At 38.6% G+C, this 23,613-nt stretch overlaps 1 protein-coding gene across 5 annotated transcripts in view; it reads left to right on the forward strand.

The window, feature by feature from the left end:
* Positions 1-883: 883 nt before the first annotated feature.
* The window catches only part of atp11a (ATPase phospholipid transporting 11A), a 53,067-nt gene continuing 30,337 nt past the window's right edge, over positions 884-23,613 (forward strand). For 3 of the 5 annotated variants that reach the window (XR_006400950.1, XM_044345027.1, XM_044345029.1), the window contains exon 1: positions 884-1,288. Coding sequence is in view for 4 of the 5 variants with exons in the window: in XM_044345027.1 (XP_044200962.1) it covers positions 1,244-1,288 (45 nt within the window). In the remaining variant the exon portion in view is untranslated. The remainder of the gene's footprint in view (positions 1,289-23,613) is intronic. The other 2 variants (XM_044345028.1, XM_044345031.1) reach the window with 1 other exon arrangement.

Raw genomic sequence — 23,613 nt, forward strand, 5'->3', positions numbered from 1 at the left:
TAACATAGTTCCAATACAGAGCATTAAACTTATGTGCTACACAGAGAGTTTATAGCTATTGCTAATTCACCGCTCTTCTCCCTAGTTGGGCTTTTACACGTACAGTGTAATTAAAATATACAGCTTCCATCATCATAAAACCACAGTACACTACAGATATGGAAGTACAATAAAATACACATTCTAAAACACAATGATTGTTATTCTAATCTTTTCATTTAGTTGTAAGCCACAGGATCAGGAGGTTTAGTTTTCATAATAATTTTGTTTGCATGTCTCTAACAAATCCTGTCAAATATATATATTTACTTATATAAATATTGGAATTTAGTCATGTGGGGATAAAACTGAGTCCTATGAGATGTTTAACAGACACACACACACATTCTTGCTCAGTTTCATTAAAGTTATAGTTAATTTTGCATTTGCCACAAACAAAAATCTATATCCGATTTTTTTTAACAATAGTATAATATACAAACATTCAGGTAAACAGTAGCAGTACATATTAAAGTTCAAATAACATAAATACATATGAAGAACATAAAATAAAAATATGAAAAGACAATCACATGAAATTAAAAAAACACATGTACACATATACACAATATAAATACATTCAGTTAGAGGTTTCAGGGAAAAAAGTTCCATCATGTTTCAATAGCTTATTACTTTTTTATTGTTTTAATAAACTGAATGATTGAAGTAGATAATTCAGTTATAGGAGAAAATGTGAGATCTTATATAGTGATACAGAAAATGTCTCTTTGTGAATAAAAAAAACTTTGCGCATAGAAAAAAAAAAATCAATATCCTAATTAACTGAAACGTCCAATCAATTACGCACCATACACACTAGAGTGCGCATGCGTTCACTCCCAGTCGGCACTACATCACCTGGCTCCCTCGTGACGTAGACGAAGATTATTAGTAGGCAAGCAGATTATTAGTGCACGCGCACAGGAGAGGGAGCGACTGGCATGATCCCAGTCATGTGCGTGTCTGTGTGAACTGTCCTAAAACTGCACGCAGACAGCCGCTCCTCCCGGTAGGTGAGTGCAGGTTCACAACTGTCGGAACCGAGCCTTGTTTTCACATTCAGGAAGAAGAGAAGACAGAGAAAGTCATGGACAAAGGAGGAGATTTAAAAAGAAGCCGTCGCATACAGTAAAGTAACCTTTGAAGGGGGAAAAAACACGTCTGAGAGAGAAGAAGAAGTGTCCGGGGAGGGAAGAGCAACAAGATGGGGATGGATTTCAGCACTCTTCGCACCCTCATCAGCAGATATGTAAGTTTTGCTTTCTTTAACCGGCGCTTATGTCATCTATTTGTTCGCTTACTTTCGCTTATTTGTTCCCTGTAGACTGAAGCTCTTTACAATTTCAATAGATAAACAGAAAACGTGTGAGCTTTTATCACTATCGGTGTCAAATTCCGCCGAAGCAGCTACTCGTCCGGATTAAGTTTCACTCGTCAGAAAGGGAGTGGAGGGAAGAGCTCTATGGGAAATGATTGAGAAAGAACAATGAGTCTTTTATGGGAAGTTACACTGTTGTCTTTTTTTTTTATTAATCACTATAATAATTATCACTATAATAACTCTGTTTTTGGTTTTTAAACAATGGACAACTGTAGAAACAGAGAGAAGAATTTAAAAAATACATTAAAAAAGGGGCTTAAAGTAAATAATGACAAAAAAGAGGAATTATAATGGCAGCATGGGGGTTCAGAGACATAATCAATGTGTTAGGAAATACAAATAAATAGTAAATAGAAGGGATGTTACCTCATTTTAAGAGGTTTCAATGGTTTTTAATGTGATTGAGATATCTGTTCCACATCAGACTATATCTACATCAACCTCATTGTTCATTCTAAACAACAATTTCTCATAAGCTGCTACGATTAATATGTTGTTTATTGCCTCATAAAACAACTGTACTGAGTGAATAATCCCATAAATGACTCAAAAGTGCGTCTGAACATAATAATTTGGATGAATTTACAACTTAAAATTGATTATATGTTCATTTTCACTTTTAACATACACCATGGTGGGTTGTAAACCTGTTTAAAAACATGCTTTTACAAAAGAAGTGCTATTTGGTGAACACTTTATATAAAAATAAGAGTTTTAGATACTCTTGAGCGAATATTTAACAACCAAAAATGTATTAAAACGTCAGAATTTTGAATGGAATTTGGCGCACATCAGATTTTATCATCATTATTTTAACTCTAGACATATTTCCTCTTATTATATTTGCCTCTGAGGATTATTTCAAATTATGTAGCAAATTATAGCCCACACACACACACACACACACACACATTTAACAAATACATCAGCAGTCGCCTTCAGTCAACAAATCAGCATGTAATAAGCGAAAGGTGGAGTTGCTTATCATTATCACCTGTTGTAATGCAGCATACTGGAGAACAGGCTGCGTATCCAGTCATGACGGAACACGCCAAGAGATGCAGACACTAGTTATCACTCATATTTTCATATTAACGAGCCATAGTCTCAAAATAAGTGAACAATTAAACGATTCACTAAAGGCGACTTCATATGTGTTAAAACTTTGCAGAATGTTTATATCAGATAAAATGTTGTTGTTTTTTTGCTGTGCAGAAATGTTGAACTGGTTTATTTCCACTGGAGCCGCTTGTGTGCTATTCAATCTAATCTATTATGCTACTTCTCCCAGTTCAGCGGCACTACAAATGGAACAGTCAGTCACATGAATTATGTAATCCAGTTGTTTCCTCCCCACCCACCCCCCCTTTTGCTAGTCAAATCGATGGGCAGCAGTGAAGCAGCCGGCCTATATGGCTGAGCGTTGCATTAGGCTCCACGCTAATGTGTCTGACAATAATCCAGACAGAGCAAACGCTGCTACACATGAGAGCCAGGGAGGTTTATACCCCGGCTTAGATCCGGCCCTCCCAACTGTTGCGAATGGCTGATTAAATAAAACCCCTGCTGTGTGGAGGGTGATATGGAGCCGCGTAGTAAGAAAACACGCAGAGGCAAGCCTGCGACTGGTGGGATGTGGGATGCTGATGAGGTCTGCTGCTGTAATTGATCTGGGTAACTGCTTCAGACAAATGGGTTATGGTTAAATTGATTTGTGTTGCTGGTGAAAAAAAACCCGGATGCAAAGAGACTGCTGAATACTTAAGATTAGGGTTAGGGACATTTATCTGTTTGTCAATACTGGGCTTTTATGAAATATCAGTCAATAGTGAGAGTCAGCAATACGATGGAGGATTCTCCCTCTGACTACATCTATAAAACGAACAGGATTATAAATGCAGTCTTTATTTACAAGCATAATAAATCAATCTTCTATGCTGTAAAGAATCTAGCATTTCAACATGTGATGAGAGTGTGTTTCATGAGGCCAAGAGTGTAATAGCGTCACGTCCACAGTATAATAGATTTGTAACGTAGAACTCTTTCCTAGAAAAGTCTTTATAATGCAGCGCTAAGGAATCACACTGGAACCAGATAATATAGATCAGAGCATCCGCTAGTATCCATGATATCGTTCCTTACAAATACATTTCCCTCTTCAGAGCTTTCTAACCATTCGTAGCATAATACTAATTTATTAGTGGCTTTTATCCAGGAACCAGTGCGCTTTGTGGGCTGACAACCATAAAAGCTTTGTGTTTTATCAGTAAACAGACAGCGGTTATAGATAGATAACAGATACAATTGCTGTGATTCACATGCTAACTGAACATGAAACTGAAAGTGGAGTTTGTTGAAGCATCTACTGGGACTTTTCAGCGTTTAAAGTTCATTTATGTCTAATAACCTCATTTTAAAGCACACTATGAATGAGAAAAGCTTTGTTTCCACTCATGTAGCAGTCAAATAACCATAACGGACAGTGTGCTTTTTTGGGATGTTGCAAATATGGATCAAATACATAGATGCATACATGCAGAAATAATATTTTAGGGCTGCAATAAACAGTTATTTAATTATTAATTCATCTTTTCCAGATGAATTGATCAATTGGAGCCTATAAGACGACAAGGAAAAAGTGCAATGTACAGTGACGTTGCTGGCTATGATATGATGAGCTGATGGGAGTGGTGACGAGTGGGGGAGGCAGTAATGAGGAGCGAAGCCAGTGTTAAAGAGGAGAAGATTCAAACCAGCAGGTTGTCATGTGACATTAACAGCAGATCTCTCTAACAGGGGTGTCATTATAACCCAGCAGGGAGCCTCAACTCGTTATGTTTAAAGTTAGATTGATGTGTTGGATTTGCTAATTCTGGCCTTTACATAGAAATTGGATATCAGTGGGTTGTTGATATGCTGACATGATGTATATGATACAGTTGAGCTATTACATTTGTAATAAATTTATACTCTATTGTTTCTACTTCACTGCACTGTTATAATTATAGACATATACTGTAAGTATATGATGTCATCCCTAAAGGTAACCCCTCCACCAGATATTTTTAAAGTGACTTTTTACAGAGCTGAAAAGATTTTCCAGCCTCTCATTTGTGAGGATTTGCTGCATTTCTGTCTTATGTGATAGTAAATTGAGTATCTGTGAATTTTGGACCACTCAATGAATTTACCGATCAAATAATCTATTATGAGAAAATAATAAATTAGTTGCAGCCTTAACCTTTTACTGTTTAATATGCATGTAATAATATAAAATATTTCCTAGCTGTCCATTCAGTTAAAACACTTTAATTGAATGTGTTTTTACATCTGTGGAAGGAATGCAAAATGATTTTAATGTGATTACACACTCTGATTAAAATATGGGTGAAGTACATTTAACACATTACTCTAATTAAGTTAACACATTACAGTACTCTAATTAAGTTTAGCTGAGATCACGTTGTACCTCTTCGATACCAGTTTCCATGTTACAGTGTTATGGTCTCTCCAGTTGCTGCCATCTCTGATTAGGTAAAAGGCAGAGGATGTTATATAAGCTTATATCTATCTTTTAAAGTTGTAACATGTAGAATTGTAATCTCTGTGGCTGTCGCTCCTGTCTGGTCTGAGTGAGAACAAACTGTAATCACAGTGACATGCAGGAGCACTGAGACTAAGTGTTCTTACAGTGTTTTCACTCTGCTGCCTCGCTTCTTCTCTTTTGATACTTCTCAGCCTCTGAAAGTTTTAAAAGTACCATTTATGAATGTTCTAAATTGTAGACTCTGCAGTTTTCACACATAACGCTCTTCTAAATGTTGCTTGTCCACTTCTCAGTATAGTCTGCATCCTGATTGACTAACAGTTTGCTCATTCATACCTATGTTGAATGAGGAAATGCTTCTTTTATCAGCTGTTTTTTTTGGTTTTTACACCCTTCATATACATGTTTCGTGTCTTTTCATCTCTACTTTCCACTACAAATGAAATACCAACATCATCTCTTTTCACACCATATTTTAATAGCTCTAGCACTATGATTTTAATATGTGGACGATTTTGGTGTCTTCAGTCTGTTCCTACCACTTAACAGCTAACCCCTAACTCCAACCCTCACAGAGTTTGTTTTTGTACCCTTTGTCAGTTTCTTATTACAAAATCTATTTGACTGCAGTCAGATAGTTAGAGGTTGCTACTGTAGTTACCTATTAACCCCAAGAAGTAACACCTTCATAAGTTCACCACATTGACGCACATACGGGCTATTTCAGAAGAAATGGAGCAGAAAGTAGGTGTCACGGGTTTCCTGATGGTTACACATGTATGTGTGTAAACGCATGTACATCACAATGCAGAATCTATGGTATATCCTTGTATCAAGAAGTCAATGGTCTTCAAGGCACAATGAACTCAGTGTTAACTACCCTCAATATAACCTTTGTGCATTGATTGAAAAAGTGATGTTTTGATCTCCTTTACAAATTGTTATATTAAAATGGTCTTCTGTCTTAATCTGAATAGATTATTTGATACATAATCAATAGTTGCAGTTGTAGTTTGCAGCTGTGAATGAAACTAGTGATATCATGTTTGTGTGCAGAGGTGTGTTAAAGCAGCCGGGCAGCATTCCTCTGCCGCTGACTAATCTCTGGATTCCTGGACAGGAAGTGCCTCCTCTCTCTCTCTCTCTCTGCCTCTGTCTGGCTTCCTGCCTTCACATAGTGGATTAAAGGGTTACTGGTGTTCACTACCTTCACCCACTTAATCCAGTTTACAAGCTATACTTTCAAGTCAATCACTGATCCCCTAAATGCCACCTGGTGTATTTTCTAAACAGTGCAAAGGTTTTCCTGCACTTTCAATACAATAGCAGGCTGTGCATGAAGCATGTGACTGATCTGTACATACTGCATGAGGGAGGAATAAATGTTTAGAGTGAGTGAATAGTGGCTTGTGAGCATATTGTTGTCTCTGTAGTGTTACTGTTACTCCATGCAGGATAGTAAGCGGGGAGGTGGAATAGAGTAGTAGCCAGGTGACGCAGAGGGCAGCGGATCACATGAACGCCTTGGCTCTGTCTAGTTGTCAATAATTCATAAAGCAGACTGGTTGACAATGTGTGGGTGACGTTTGTGTAGCTTGTTATGGAGTCTTCTTCAGCAGAGATGCTCGCCGTGGGGTCCAGGGACACCCAGAGTCGCCAGGGTGTCCCCAACCAAATGAGGAACAGATAGATGTTGACACTTACTTGAAATTATTTCACCTATAGAAAGCATGTGTGTATAATATCAGGTTTCAGTTTAGACACAGCCAAATACAATGTAGAGCAGTTTTACTATCAGTGATGCAATGGTGAGGTTTATCTGTGTGTATTTAAATGTCTTAGATCAGGTTTAGTTGAAAAGGTAGTCTTAGATTTTGAAGGACGGGCATGTTGTCGTGAAGTTGTATAATGGGTTTTGAGGCGTGCTCATGTGTATGCCAGCAACAGCAGGTTTCCTCTCAGCCTCATGCTAATCATTTAACACCGGCCCGTCCATACTGTCCACAATCCACAAAGTGCACCAGGGTTAACCTCTTTACCTACAGGATTTACAGGCTCTCACTAAGCCATTTGGTCTTTGGATTGTTTCACCGCTTGACTGGCTGCTACTTCACTTTTCAGTCACATTTAGCAGTCCCTTGTATTTGTTGACATTAAGATGCAAATATAAGTTTCTGCACTGACAAAAAAAACAAAAAAACTGTCCTCAAAGGGTTCTATCTAAGAAGAAAACAACTTACAGAGACAAAAATGCAAATGAGGCAGTGCAAAAATAAAACAGTAGCAACACTAAAATGTGGAAAAAGCAGAATCCTTGAGTAAAACTTTTAACTCCTTACAACAATTCTCCCTTTGCACCAGAAACTGAAGACATCAGATAGAATTTGCAATGAGTGTGATTTAGTGGTTGTGGGTGGTGAGAAGTAAATAATAATAAAGTACTGATTTAATAAATTAAATTTGATAGGTAAACCAGTATTTAGAATGTGATGAGAGTGTAGTTTGGCAAAAATCACATCTTCAAAAAGAACTGACACTGTTCTGTACATCTATAAATGCATATTAAGGTCAGAGAGTATGTTCTGAATCTATAAATCCACATTTGGCATAATTATATGATATGAAGGTTCCACGACTGGAGATAGAGGTGTGGCTGTACGGGGCATTTCCCTTACTACGAATGTTTTTCTTGTTAGGGTTGCAATTAATGATTATTTTCAATATTAATCTGCTGATTATTTTCTCACTTTGATTGATTGATTAATTGTTAGTCTTTGAAATGTGCAAAAAAAATGTACAAAAAACTCAGAGGACACTGTAATGTCTTCAGTTTGCTTGTCATTAAAGACAAAATTTCGGTGTCGTTGCTTTTCAAAACAGTTCAGCTCCACGTCACACATCCCGAACAGTACCTGCTGGAGAGTATGAGCTCCATTAAAGGCCTGTACCAGTGTCGTTGCAGTAACATTAACAGTATATTACAGCCCATTGAACAAGGAGACAGATGATGGATAGCCCTGAGTTAATGGTGCATAGAGGCCTCTATCCAAAGAGAGAGAGAGAGCGAGAGCGAGAGAGAGAGAGTTGTTTGAACTCGGGTCATCATAATAACATTGTTCCGGGTTGCCAGTGAAAGTGCTGAGGGGGGCAGGTACACCTTAATGTTCTCCCTGTCTGCGGGAATGATAGCTGGCCCTAACTGTATATTCACACAGGAAGTGAAGCAAAATTTGCCTACTCGCAAGAAATGGATCGGTTTTGGTGGTTCTTCCTATAAGTCACATTAGTGGTTTAGCAGACATCTATCCATAATCATTTTAGATGTCAGTGGCAGGTAAGAAAGGACATTTTTCTGGTGTAAATACACCCATTGAGAATTTTCTTTGTAATCTTTGGAGTTAATGGGTACTTGCTTCACTGCATCAGGCAAACTTCTGGCTCAGGTTGAACAATATTAAGAGAGAATGCCTTTATGCCTCAGTTGGTGCTACCTAGAGTGAAGTTGTATCGATCTTGTGCCGTTTGCCTCCTTTTTCCTGACTCTGCATGCATTTGTACTGCCTGCGCTTTCTCTCTCTATGCATGTGTTCTTTCCTAATGTACAGAGATGTGATGAAATTACTTTATATCTATCAGCTCCTGTTAAATGCAGGACATAGAAACCTCTTACTCACTCAGTTGTGTTTTGGAACCACTTTTAGTTTGACTTGAGTGTCTTGATTCTGCCCACAAGGCAAAGTTCAAACATTGCTTCCCTGCTTTTTCGCTGTTACAGGTTCTGCTTTCAACTGCAGCAAAGGAGATAAATCAATTCAGACATTTCTGTTTAACATGCCTGTTCAGACTTCTGTCAGGCCACAGATCAGTGTGCATGAAAAGAAGAGAAAGGCTTTCCACTTTGATTGTTTTCCATTGATAAGGGCATATTTCAGCATCTGCAAAGCATCACTTTTGTTTTTTACATGTGACAACAGTTTTGTACTGTGACATAATAGAAAACACTGAGCAGTTGTAGTTAAAACATGAACTTATTCTTATTCTTATGTTTGTTTTTTGAGGATAATACTGACATTTGAGATGTGTTATTTACTACAACTAGATGATTTATAACAGAATATACTGTAGAGCTCCTGTAGTTTCTGCTGAGGCTGAGTTAAAAGCTTTTCATCCAAAGGGAGCCCTTGTGAAGCCACTTTTTGCACTTTTTTCTCAAAGCCTTATAGCCAACCGTAGCACAACATCTTTCAAAAGTTCCCGTTGCTTTTTTCCTGAAGGTCATTTCTCGCCAAGCGATAAAATATATATTTATTGCCTGGAAGATCAGATGATACATGGCAGAGAATAGCATGCAAGCGTTCAGTATGCAGTTGAAACTACTGAGCACTCAAGTGATTTCCATATTTGAACAACAGTTGCACACGAAACATCGATTATTCTGTAACATTATCAATGCACTTTGGCAGCCACCATGAAGTAGACGGCTGTGATCCGCTCTAACCGCTCTGATTGTCAGGCTGTTAGTCTGCCAGAGCACCCAGAGATATTACTGAGCATACACATCACTGCACATGGAAATGTCTCTGATAGAACTGAGATGGCATGTTGTCACATTGAAGCTAAAATTGGCTTTTATGGATGTATGACTAGATGATGACAAGACTGCATTTATTCAAAGTTTGTGTCAAAGTTGTTTCATCTGGAAAATATCATTCTTTATGAGTACTAAACCTGAGAAGAGAAGCTCCTTTGTATTCCAGTAAGCAGCTGTTAAGTTGTGTCGGAATAGGTTCTCAAAACGACGCCTGAGAATCTGGTGGCAGAAAGAGAGAAGAAGATGCAGCACAGGACTATACACAGACTGGGAGACATAACACAGGAGAACAATATAAATAATGGAACTAAGTGCAGCATTACTAAGAGTGAACCCAAATGGCAACACTAAATCGTTTAAAGGTGCTATGTGTAGCATTTTAACATGAATAAATGATCACCGCATTAATTTTTCATTGTAATTGCCACAAACAATAGAGGCTACCACTAAATTTGCAACGCAGCAGTACTTTTTACATCGTGTGCCACCAGCATGGATGAGGCACTAACTCTGCAGGATTGATTTACAGCATGAAGGGAGACAAAAATGTTTGGAACTCAGGTGATGGAGAGATGTTTTTGCATCAGAGAATAACTTCCAACTGATACGTTTCTTTCAACATGTTACTGATCTTCAGTATAGATAAGACATTTAAAGGAAAAAGCTAAAAGGCAAAAGGCAGCACTAGGGGGTTGTGAAGTTTAAAACACTGAAGCATCAAAGACAGCACTGGGATGGGATGGTGGCTACCAGTTGTCTCATTTGTTTCTGGCAGTTATTAGTTCATTTACTGTAATTATATATAGACATAATATAGATACCGTAGCTAAAGTTTGTAAATGTCTGTTCTTTACAGCATCATTTGCTGTGATAAAGCACACAGCAGTGCTGTAAAAGCCACCATACTTGGACTTTTTTTTCTATGTATTTATCTATTTAAGGAGGAGGACAGCATATCAGAACTTTTCTTGCAGTACACTAGATTTCCTGATGAGCTTTGAAGTGGTCTAGATTCATGTACAGTAGTCAACCACTCAGCTACAGCAGCATCTTGGAGATAGCACTGGTGGGAGGAGATGAGGGTATGCAGGGCTCGGTAGGCTGGCTCCCTTCCAGGATTTATGCATCAAACCAGCATGGTGTTCTGCCAACGCCGGGGGCAAAGTCCATTTGTGTATTTTTTTTAACTGTGTTCTGCTCAGTGAGTCATTTCACTTTGTTTCATGATCGATTATTTTGTCCTGTAGCTGCAGCTTTGTGAAACGCTAAGTGCATTTAGAAGCAGTGTAAATAAAATCTTGCAGTCAACGATATCATCGCATTACTGCAGCTGTAATTGTGACTATGCATGACAGCACCGCCACACTCGTACTTCTTTTAACTTTAAACAGCTGGAAAGGAAAGTGCAAGGATCTCATAACTTCTAGAAATCCATTTCCACTATGGTCCTCAGTCCCAGTCAGGTGACTGGTCCCATGAGGGCCACATGATGCCATTAGGTTCCCCTCACCCTCTGAATTGTCCTGTGATTTTTTTTTTTACTCTCCTGTTGAGACGAGATTATTCCACTTGTTGGATGCAGTTTCAGGAATTCCCACGTAAAATGTTTTTTTTTTTTGTATCTCTTTTTGCAATAAGTGTGTCGTCCCACTTATTGACCGTGAAATTGCATAGCTCTCAATCATCCACTTTGACAGTGTTACACTGTGACACAAATAGAGTTTGGTGGATAAAGAAGACATGGAGTATGATGAACAGTCACAGCTAGAAAAAGAGAATCAATGATAGATGAAAGAAAATGAAAAAAAGAAAGAAGGACAGATAGAAAGGACAATTTAGACATAATAGTGAGATAACAGAGTCAGTGGTAGAGAGAGAGACAGGGAGATTGTTAATCTCATGGTTGTCAAGGAGATAATGAGGAACAAACTGACCATATAGTAATTTTCTCCTTTCCTGCACCCTCTCTCACTCGCATTGAGTGTGTGTCTTCTTTGGTGACATGGAAGGGCAGCAGGATTCATGGGGACATGTGACAATGCAACACCATGAATAGGACAGAGCAGAACAGAGAGCAGTGAAGCTCGACTTGACAGAGAAGAGAAAATTAAACTGAACAGAACTCAGCTGAAAGGAAATGAAATGAAAAAACAGCACACAGCGAAAAACACATTAGTACAATAAAATGATATAAGAACAGAACACAGAGATGCACGTATTTCTCTAAGGGAGCTTTTAAATTATTTTACGACTTTCTGTTGTAAAATAAGTGATGAGTCTACGTTGTTGTTGGCATGTCTGTGGCTGAAACAAAAGTATCATGTAGCATGACGTATTGTCTGAGCAGAACCCACCAGAGAAAAGTAGAAAAGACCAGACTAGAGCAAAACATAATAAGAAAGAACCACATACAGCAGGATATTGCATGAAATGTATAGATTCAATTAACATAGATTAAATACATAGATTTAACATACATTTAATAGATTTAATAACGTATCACAATGAGTGTGTTTACACGCACACAAGTAGCCTGGTTTTGATCATTTTCAGGATATGACGTTTACATGGAACATGAGAAACCTGGTTATTCGTCTTCCTGTTTACATGATTCTTACAGTATCTTCCAGGTGTCTCAAAACCGGGATGTGATGCTTACATGTGCAACTCATAACTCCAAAAACCTGATCACAAAGGATACTAATACGTATGTAAACACTCAATGTATCATACTGTCATCGTGTAACAACAGTGATGCAACATACAGTAACATAACAGGACAGACTACCAGAGGACAGGACAGTATTGACTCTACAGACACATGAATATTGCTAAAATAAGCACAACAATTCAATATATTGTTTAGTTTTGATATTAATATGGAAGTAAAATCAATATGTAATCTTGAAAATGAACAACTAACCAACTACTTACTATAACTAACTTGAGAACAATAAATTACAAAGACATTTTTCAGTTAGAAGAATAAAAAATAGCAGTTAAAGTAAAATATAAGGTTTATAGCTGATTGTCCAATGGTGCAACTAACTGGAAAGTGGTTTTAGACTTTATGCAATGTTCTACCTTATCTTCAGAATAAATTTCCACTAAAAGATACCCATTAGTTAGTGCTTTTTAAGTGAAGTTTTGGTCTCCAAGTTGAAGCAGGAAAGAAGAGTAAGATTAGCTGAAACATTGTCATTGTCTCGTGGACGTTACAGCCTGTTAGGAAACAGTAATAATTGAGTATCATCATGTCGAAAGTTGCTTCAAACTTGAGTCTGAATGGAAACAGTGAGAGGGAGGCTCTAGAGGGAGACTCGAATTCGGATTTGACTGCAGTTCTTTATCAGTTGATCATCATGTGATCGATTCAGAGTCCTTGGAGCCTGGACCAGCTAGACCAACCAGGGAGAGCAGATCAGCTATTGAGGAGCCACCAGTCAGTGCAACTGGCAAACGGACACAAAAGGATTGGAGCTGTAGAGACAGGGAAAGGTCAGATAGACAGAGTGAGGCCTCATTAATGCCTTTTCAGCTCCTGGTAGCATAACCCTAGACTACAACATGGCTACAGTTTCTATCTGACTGACAGAGAATGAATGGACTGTAAAGGCCAGTAAGAATGAAGAGACTGATTCAGGTAAAGCTTTAAATTCCCCAAATATTTCACTTCCTGTTTCTCACTTTTTCTGTTTCATTCAATCCCTCTTGGTGTTGTTGCATTCTTTATTTCACTTTGCACCACTGGTATATGTTTACAAGGATAGCAGTAGCCTAGGTGACGTCACTAAACTGCTCACAGCATGCTCGTGTTGATGTGTTGCTTCACATATTGTGGGAACAAAGTGAGGCTAATGATGTTCCTTTATGAGTCAGTTTGTCTTTAAATAGACAAGAAGGGCGTCATTTTTAAGTTTGATCCTAATTCTTATTGGTTATGATAACATTTGACTCATTTGTCGCTATGTTGGAGACACAGCAGCACTAGCATACACAACTTTTACATATATTTTTTATATTTATTATATTTATAGTTTTTGTGTGTGTGTGTGTGTCTGTTTGTGATGTCTGGGAATGATTACCGGGAACACAAACCGTGTAATGAACACCATTAAGCAGCAGCGTCCCTGCAGGACAAACATTTGGGAACTCCACTAATGTGCAGGAGACTGACCGAGAGAATGAAAAGTTGGGAAATAAACACATTGGAGGAAGATAAAAAGGATTAAAAGCATTTTGGTACTTTTCTCTGAACTCCTGGGAGACAAGCAGATGGCCTTACATCACAGCAGGAAGTGAAAGCAATAAAACAGAGATACAACATGTGTAGACCAACAGCTAATGGTACTGCCACCCTAAGGAAAATAAAAATGCCTGATGAACAGAACAGACTTACATAAGGAAAGCTCTCAAACTGCAGGTTATACAAATGCATTAGGGCTTATACTGCAGATTCTCTCCAGGTGGATCAGGGAAGTTAAATGCATAAAAACAAGATCATCTAAATAGAACAGAAATATCTTCTGCTTCACATGTTAACACCTTAGTTCTGTGCAGGCATTGTAACAAATAAGGTAATTGCTATCTATTTGGCCATTACAGTTAAAAAATCGCTGTTACTTCCAGGTATGTGGCTGTACAGAGCTCAAGGCTCCAGTTGGTTGATGCATTTTCATTTTTGGCCGTGATTTGTGGTTCAGCTGTGCTCTTGTACTGTATCTCCCTCATGCTGAGATCTGATGTTCTCCATCATCTGAAAGTACACACTTCGACCTGTTATCTGTTTAGCTATTGTCTCCTCACTGTTAACCTGAGCGTTACACATATCCACATGACTGAACACACACAGAGCAAAAAGCTCAGCTACTCGGCACCTGATGATGACAGCAGAAGCCAGTTTTGCCAACTCTCAGGACAGAGCCACTTAACCTTTTAGAGCTACAACGATTGCTCGGTTAATCAATTAAAGTTGAACTATTTTGACAATCGAATAATCATTTTGAGTCATTTTATATATGATTTTCTCTCAAATTAGTTTGATTTGAGGCTCTTTTATTCCATGCAAACATTTGAAATAATGTTTTGACCTACAATGCAATTCAGAATGGTGTGGGCTTGACATGTTCGTGACTCTGTTGCACCAATCTGTTGCATCAATTTCTGTAACCTCAGCGAGCTCAACACTGCTCCACCCAACTTCAACCTGTACCGAGGTCTAATCAGTCAGAATAACTGGAAAAAATGATCGTCCATACCACATCCTGCACAAAAAGGATCACATTTTGTTTCATCCTCTCAATATTTGATGCCTCTTCAGCATACTTAATCAAAATGTTCCAGCAGGGTGCTACCCCTGCAAAAGCTGAGTGATGTTACCCACTCATAAGAGCCCGCTACCCTTCAACGGCAGTGCTTGAGTTATTTAAAGCCATCTGAGTGTCCACAGATCAATGCAGGCACTTAGTGTAACTTGTGTACTCACATACACACAAACACCAATAGACATATGTTTAACTGTAGAGTTTGCTGAGCCAAGGGGAACAGTCATGATGTTACAGATGCCATTAAATCTCTCTTCACCACTTCCTGAAGTGATTATTTGATAGTTTTTTTTACTGGAATAGGTTGGATTCAGTGAGAGCATGTGTATGTCTCCATTTTACTGTGTATGAAGATTTGTTATTTGGGAGTTTTAAACATGGAATCTGAAAATAGTATATGTTTATGTTAGGTGAGTTGTTTTTATACCAGAGATATAGAGAAAACCATGTTAAAGAATTGGTTATTTAGTGAGAATTACTCAACATTTGGCAGAAATATTTGCTGCTATTCTTGCAGAATTCTGTCTGATTGGTCATTTTGGACATTTTGTCCCTAATCTCAGACTCATGACACATCTTTGGATGTCTGACTAGTCATGTTTTCTGCGTGGTGTTTTGCGAGCAGAGGTGCATTCAGGGGCATTTAGTAATCTACTAACTGCTGAACAGTGAGAGACAGAGAACCAGGGTGAGAACAACTTCCTATGCATACAAACCTCCTACTTAAAAATATCGTTCAGCTGTATAAGAGACTGCTACTCGAGATGACACGACTGTCATCAGGTGATCAATAGCTGTTACAGTCCTGAAAGCTTCCAAGTTGTCAACGTTTACTCCCATGCGACTTGAACGCAGCATTAGGTCAAGTCATGGGGGATCATGTGACCATCAGCAGCACTCCCATCCAGCCCTTCTCTCTCACATACACTCACAGAGCAGACACAATGAAGCAAGTAGGAGCAGTGTGTACGTTTATTCCCTCCACATCCGAAGAATGACTGATTATCCACAGGAAATCCACAACAATGGTCTTCTATCCAGCTCTGAGGAGTAGTAGCACAGTGGTTGGCCTATTAGCTTGTCTGCCTCCTGCCTCGTATCTATCTTGCATTATCCTGCATCTACTTCATTGAATGTAATCACTGCTTAAAGCAGCTTATAGTCCACCTAAAGCAATACAGCTTGCAATGGAGGGATTAATGCTGCTATAGAGACTCTCTCACTCTGATGCAGATGGATATTTGTAATTATTTGGGTCATCAAAGTTGTGAAATTTGAATCTACAGTTAGAAGTCTTGCATGCACTGGGGTAAAACAGGCTTGTTATCCCAGTTTCCTACTGAGATTTGCTGTGTGGAAACCAGGCTAATGAATTTCTCTGTATAGCTGACAGAAGCACCGAGGTTACACCTCTCCTCTCCTCTTTATATCTCCTCCTCTCCTCGCTATATATCCTCTCCTCTCCTCTTTGTCATCTCTCTCTCACTGTTTCTATAGTTTATCAAAGAAGGGAAACTGATTCAGCAGGAAGGGTCGGCCTTGTTTGAGTGGTGTGAAATACAACTACCTCTCTGAAATAGTATAATAATGTATTCATGTATTCATATATGTATTTGTGTGAAATAAGATTAAGCCGGATTCATCCTTTTTAAAGAGATTATGTCATCACACCTAATTGTTAGGCCTACAATAGAGGCGACTGCAACCTCGTGTTACATAATCATACACAACAAGTGATTTCAGCTCGTTAATAATGGATAATATCATTTATATAACTCCTTTCACAAAAACAAACTTACGCAGCGCTTCGAATCTTAAAACCACAAAACAAATCCGCACGCAGCCTGGCAGTGGTCTGCTGACCCACATAGGTAATAGAAGCAGGTGAACGTCTATTTCAGGTCATTTTATCTCGGTGATGGCTGATCTCCAGAGTGTTAGCAGCCCTGCAGTAAAACCCTTAGATACTTTTACCTGAGGCTTCAAATCTTTATAATATAAACCCTGTTTGGACTGGTTTAGAATTCATTATAATCATTATCATGTCAGTGTAATTATTACTCTTGTTATTACCAACAGCATCTGTGTTATAAATCATTTACAAAACTGAGAACCCGTTCATTATTATCATTTTAATTCTGTGGGACTTTAATGTAAATTTTCAAGTAAAAAGACCTTAATTTTATGCAAATGCAACTGAAATGTACAGTGGATGGTGAATCTTGTTCTTAGCTTCAGGAATCCAGAGCAAATGATCTATTGTGCTTAATTGACTGTAAAGACTAAGGCCAGTAATGTAATATGACTCAGCCTTTTTCATTAAGACTTCATGTAACAAGTTATTAGTTCATATAATCTTGTGCTTTTCCCACTATTAATTGGTATTACCAAGCAAGTGCAAAACAAGTGACTGACATTAATGCCCTGTATCACTCCAGTCCACCAGCACCTGTAGTCATGTCACTTTGATTTATTCATCCAATAAAATCACACAAGCAATCAGACTGTACCAATCTGTACCACCATCACACCGGGTAGTGATTTTGTAGTGGTATGATCCAGGTGTGTGTGTGTGTGTGTGTGTGTGTGTGTGTTTAACATTCCACAGTGAGGGTTGGATCATCCGCCCTTAGTCATAAATCAAAGAAGAAAGTGAATGGAAGCTCAGGAGGTTCACATCATTACTTGGGCAGTACATACAAGAAAACAAACATGTTAGTCATAACAGGAGGAGCAATAGTTGCAGTATTGTTATGTTTATAGTGGTGGTAGCAGGAGGAGGAGTTATAAGCTGTAATTGCAAACGTATTACTAATAGTAGTAATCATAGCAGTCATTGTAGTAATGTATCAAGTAGTAGTAGCCTAATACTACAGTAGTAATAGTGCAATAACAGCAGTAGTTGCAGTATTGGTAATAGAAGTTCAAATGACAGTAGCAAAAACAAGCTGAAATGCTGTTTTGCAGTTAATTAGGTTTGTATTTTCATTCAGTGTTGTCAGTTCAAAGGTAGAGTACTTATTTAAATCTTTCATCAAACAAGCTGCTAGATTCTCTCCCTATATCATCCTTCCTTTGTTCTCTCTCTGCTCTACTTTTCCTTTTTTTAACTATCTTCAGGTTCGAGGGCTTGTAAGGACATGCAGGTGTAGCGTTATCATGATGTCAGTTGGTGTTTCACACACACACACACACACACACACACACACACACACAGAAACACACACGTTGCAGTACAAATGCTGAATCATAAAGTCCACTGACTCTGATTAATACCAGCAGTGCTCTCATGTGATCTTCAGTGTGTGTGTGTGTGTGTGTGTGTGTGGTTACAAAGCAGTGAGGACTAGAGGGGTCAGATCACTAAATCCCCCAGAGACAGACAGACACACACATACACACACACACGCACACACACACACAGACAGTTTGCTTTATAGACTGGCTTGGTTTTAACTGATTAGTATTCTGTCCTCTCATCTCTGGTAATGCCACAGTGGTTGTTGCTGTTTCACCTCCGCACACACAAAAGCAGCACAGTCACACTTTTTTTTAAAAAACATGAGTCAGTGATTTCTCTTTTTGTGGAATTGCATTGGCTTTTTGAAGCTCTTTTACTCTATTTGTTTTTTCTCTCCGATATGGTCTGCGTGTGGAGATAAGATCACCAGTTCTTTGCACCTGCTAATGAGGAGCATCATTATAAAGGTGTAACATGCATGGAGGTTAATCTTATCCCTCCCAGATGTCAACCCCATTTGCTGGGACATATAACCAAGCCAGAGGTATCACTGCAGGGGATTTGTGTTGTTTTTCTTTCCCTTCCCCTCCCTGTTCTGATTACAAAATGATCACAGATTGCACATGATTGCATGTCTGTCTGTCCAGGGAGAGGACTCTTCCTGAAGTTTATTTTTTTCCTTATTTGAATCAAAGGTCAAGGATATAGGATGTGGTATTGCTGTAATGAGACAAATTTGTTATATTGGGTGATACAGATAAAACTGACTTGACTTGTAATGCTTGAGAATTAGAGAGGTGGACTTCAGAAAGTGGAAACAAAACTGTTCATCTGTTTAGAAAAGCAGTATTAACTACTCTTAAAGTGCTATGACATCAGTATGGATATTCGTTTCAGTCTGTGTTATAATGCTGTTTGGCTCTTTGAGCTACAAATCTATTAAAAAATGAATTTTGTGGATGGAGTTTGCTCAGTTGTCATGTTGATATGTAATTATTAGCTGTTGTGATTTATTTCACAGCACTTTTAAGACTTCCTGTCCCTGTTGACTCAAAGGTTAAGTATGAAAGTTCAGTCAAACATCCCAATTCAAGGTTCACTTTTTAGCGTTTTCCATAGCTTTTAATCATATCAGACAGTCTTCATCAGCTGAAAGAAGAACTTCAGCGAACAGGTGAACATTTCCATGTCACTACTTTAACCTGTAAACCATACTAGTACAATCATAGTAACTGGATATCAAACACTTTTTACCTTTTTTCATGTTTCGCACATACCCAGACCTAAAAATCTCAACTATTTGGAATCACAGAAATCTTATTGGCTGCCGATGGCTTTTATCTTTTGACATTTCCTGGAAGCTCACAGCTCTAAACACACAGACACATGCTGAGGGTTTTGTTCTGAGTGTGGACACGCAGTCACGGTTAAAGGTTAAAGGGTGGCGTTTGGGAGGATAGCGAGGATTTGTCATTATCTTATTTGGTCTGGCGGGTTGGCCCTGGTGAGGCAGAACAACACAGTGACAGATGGGGAGCACAGCTGGTATTTAATCTGTGACTCAGGTACAGTAACGTACACACCCAGGCTGTTACATGCAGATATCAGGACTTGTATCAGAGTATCACATACACACATAAAGATAAAAATAAACACACCAAATCTTTAATCCTCCATAATATTTGCATTGAGTATTTATTTTTTTTTTATCTCTTTATGCAATGTGGACTTTCTATACTGCAGCAGTTAATCACTTTATTGCCTCCCAGGCCTACCAGCTGACATACAGCACAAGGTCTCCACATGCATTGAAAACACAAGACAAGTTCATGTTCACTGCTATTTTTTAACTCGCTCCAGTGCCTTTTTTTAACTTCAAGTCCATCGGGAGCAGCCATAAAGAAAGCTGTGACCTAGGAAAATGCTCAAACTCTCTCAGTTGTTGGGATTCACCCGATTTTCACATCTTTTAAATTTAAAAGTTGCTCTAAATACCTGAAATAAACCAGAGGACTGCTACGGTAGTTAGCATGAACATCTCTACAGTCCTGTACTTATTTATCCTTCTCACCCTATTAGCCAAAACATTTTCTACCTTATCTCAAGAGCAGTAGTCAACAGGCACACACTCACACACAATGTATGTCTGCATTTAATGTGATTTAGGGAAGGCTACAGGGTTTCTCTTATCTCCGTAGCTCAGTGACAGAAGAGAGATAACCTGCATGTGTTCGATGATGTTTGCACATGCAACCTTGATATATGACACAGATGTGAAAGCGAGTGTGAAGGGTATGAGTGTGTGTGTGTGTGTGTGTCCGTCAGCCGTATCGCAGAGAGCAGGTTGTCGTCCGTAGCTTTTGTCGAGACTCATTTTCGGGCGCTGCCTGTTGGAGCGGGAGATAAAATACTTTGGGATTGGTCATCAGTCGAAAACAACGGCTCAGCCTTTAAAGCCGCAAACAAACAGCAGTCATTTGTGTGCGTTGCAGTGATTCCTCTTTCCTGCTCGGAGCGTCCTGTAAATGTTATCTTTACTTTCCAGGCATCACACAGCACTAACTATAATATTACCTCGGAGACTGAATGCTCTGTTGATACTGTAGTTGTTTCCTAGAGTTTGTAAAGTAAACTTCTAACCAATAGATCTGACGTTCACATTAAGCCAGATAAATTTGGTTAAGTCTTTTCACTGCCTTATGTGTAAAATACACAAAGCTGTCATTTTTTTCTCACATCAAAACGTAGCTTTTTTAGAAAACCGTGTCTACAGCGAATACATCTTAAAATGCCAGCTGCTCCTTTCGGTTGTCAATGAGTAAAACAGAGCTTTTGGAAAACAATGATGTGAGCCTGATCAGGAGCTTTGTGGCGGTACAGTTCAAGATGCCTCAACCCTCTCTGTGATCACTTGTTTCAGTACAGCCAATCTCACAGTACAGGTGTTGTCAGTAAGCTATATTCATGTTGAATTTGTCAGACTTCTCTCAGCCCAGCAACTGCTCATCTGGTTAATTCACAAATGACTATTTAATGCCTGTTCAGTAAATGTTAACTACTAAATTTGTGAGTTTGGTTCTATTAAAACTCAGTCAGTTGATGAAGGAGCACAAGGAGAACGACCGGTGTCTGTCACATTTTTTTTGTTGCAATAGGATGGAAAGGTACGACTTCTGCTACTGTTCATGCGTTTTTATTGTGGTCTAAGATCTTTATGACAACCTGACCTGATGACCTGAAAACATCTGTGTGGATGCATGTAATTTTGAGATGTAATCAGCATTTTACATTTGATCATTTGAACTAAAAATGCATTGCAGTGAGACATTTGCTCTGGTATTGAGCTATACATTTTATTTTTCTGAATTTCTTAAACTAAGTGTCATTTCTTGGTCTCAAGTTGAGTGATTCCCTTTATTCTTTTTTTAACAGATGATTTATTTTTACATCTTTTGAGATGTATAAATATACCAAAAAACTAAAAAACAGATCAAATAATATTTTCAGCTTGTTATTTTGTGGTGATAATTATCTTCAACGATTGGTCTATATTGCTTTGCTTACCCTCTGTGATGGTGTGTTGACTTATCTAAATCATGTCAATCTGTAAGTCATGTTTAAGTCATGTGTTGGATTATTAATGGATTTTTTATGGATGTATCTGTGTTTTCCAGGCTGTAGAATTGAATTTACTCCTTGAGCACAAACATATAAGTATGTCTAATCTAATCCAAATGGCAAATTTACAAGATATCTTCAAAAGTTTCTGTGCTTCTTTGATCAAAACGGCATCTCTGTTAGAAGGAATAATGTCAGCGAGATGAGATATCTGCTGCTCTTGGCTCCGCTATGTAACAAACAAACACAACAATACTCATCTTTTCTCTCTGAATCCATCTTTCAACTGCGGCTCTGGTGGTGCGGGTGCTATTGGGGGGGATGTAGGGACGGCGGCTGCTTGTTTAAGGAAGTGTGTGTCATCTGTGTGAGTGGGTGGGTTCAACTCTTCCTGTTTACAATATGGCCCTCTGTTCCAGATCACAGTGGGACTTCAGTTGCTGGGCTGTAATGTTGTGTTCAGGTTGTGTGGGAATTACATGTCGTCTGATTTTCAAAGCACCGACTTGTTCGCACATTTCAGTGAGATTCAAGTCATTTTAACAGAGAAACTGAAGACATGAGACCTAGAATGAGGTTAAGAATTAAATACACAGGTGCAGTTCATTATATTAGAGTTAAGCACCATTACCTATATCTACTATTGAATATGATAGAAATAATAAAGCATTAATCAGTGTCTGTTTCCTGAGAGTAACAATCCTATTTCATCCAGTATCTTTCACATTTGTCTCAAAGGATGTAAGTCGTCTTTTCCATGAGGTATATATAGTTGACCATGTCTATGAAGAGGTCCGTAGTAGGGGGATTTCTCTGAAGCGAGCATGTGATAACTGCAGCCTTACTTACTTTACTTGCAGCCGTAAAGATCCTCAGAAGGTAGATGTCACAAATGTTGAGGCATATCTGCAAAACCAGACCAGGATTTTCTTTCTCCCACACTTTCTCCCAAAAAGGCTGAATAATGTCTGTGCACTTGCAACATTTAATGCAATTTCACGGAGTGTTTTCCACACCATTTACTGATTAGACAAGAAAGAGTTATATGTTATGTTTTTACGAGGCATTTTTGACGAGCTGTTGTCAGTTTTTAGATCACATCCAAAGTGTTAGTTTCACTTCTTTTAAAATATACAAACACATGACTGCTCCATGTGTGTATCTTCAGGCTCCAGCACTTCCTTTAAACTGAACTAACGTAAATTCTAGCTCAAAAATAAATAAAACTATAAAAAAACGTAATGTTCTCACTCCGGAGACTTCCTCATCTTTCTGTGGTAGCAGTGAGAAAAACACACACACAAGTGACAGGAAGAATAGGAGAAGTGGAGCTTGTCTGCTCAGCTAAATATATCCTTCGGACCAGTGACTACAGAGGTAACACTGCCATTGTGTTATTGTGTGCCTGCACTCATACATGGTAGCAGTGATGTGTTTGCCTGCGTGTGTGTGTGTGTGTGTGTTCCCTAATAGGCTCCCGACACTTTCCTGTAACATGGCTTTAAGGAAAGTGGATGTGGGCGCTGAGTGAGGCAGACAGAAACAAAGCCTGCGAGCTCTCTCCATCCCTCTCGCCTGACCACAAATGTTTCCCTTCTGACTATAAATACACCCCTGAAACCTGCCGCGTCCTGAAACATGAAACGCCGCTAAAAGTGATTATCAAGGTCCAGAATAGCGTAAAGTCTCCAGTTACATTCATAGGCTAAAGGCCCGAGCTCATACTGAGCAGTTTTATTTTATAAGCCGAGATTTTATTTTATAAAGATTCTGTTTTATATGATTAGACACAGGCAGGCTTTCATGTAAAAAGCCTGAATGTGGATGAAAGCTAAGCATAATCGATAGGACAGAGATTGTCAGCTTAGAGGT

The sequence above is a fragment of the Thunnus albacares genome, chromosome 24 (assembly GCF_914725855.1).
Source record: "Thunnus albacares chromosome 24, fThuAlb1.1, whole genome shotgun sequence".
NCBI classification, from domain to species: Eukaryota; Metazoa; Chordata; class Actinopteri; order Scombriformes; family Scombridae; genus Thunnus; species Thunnus albacares.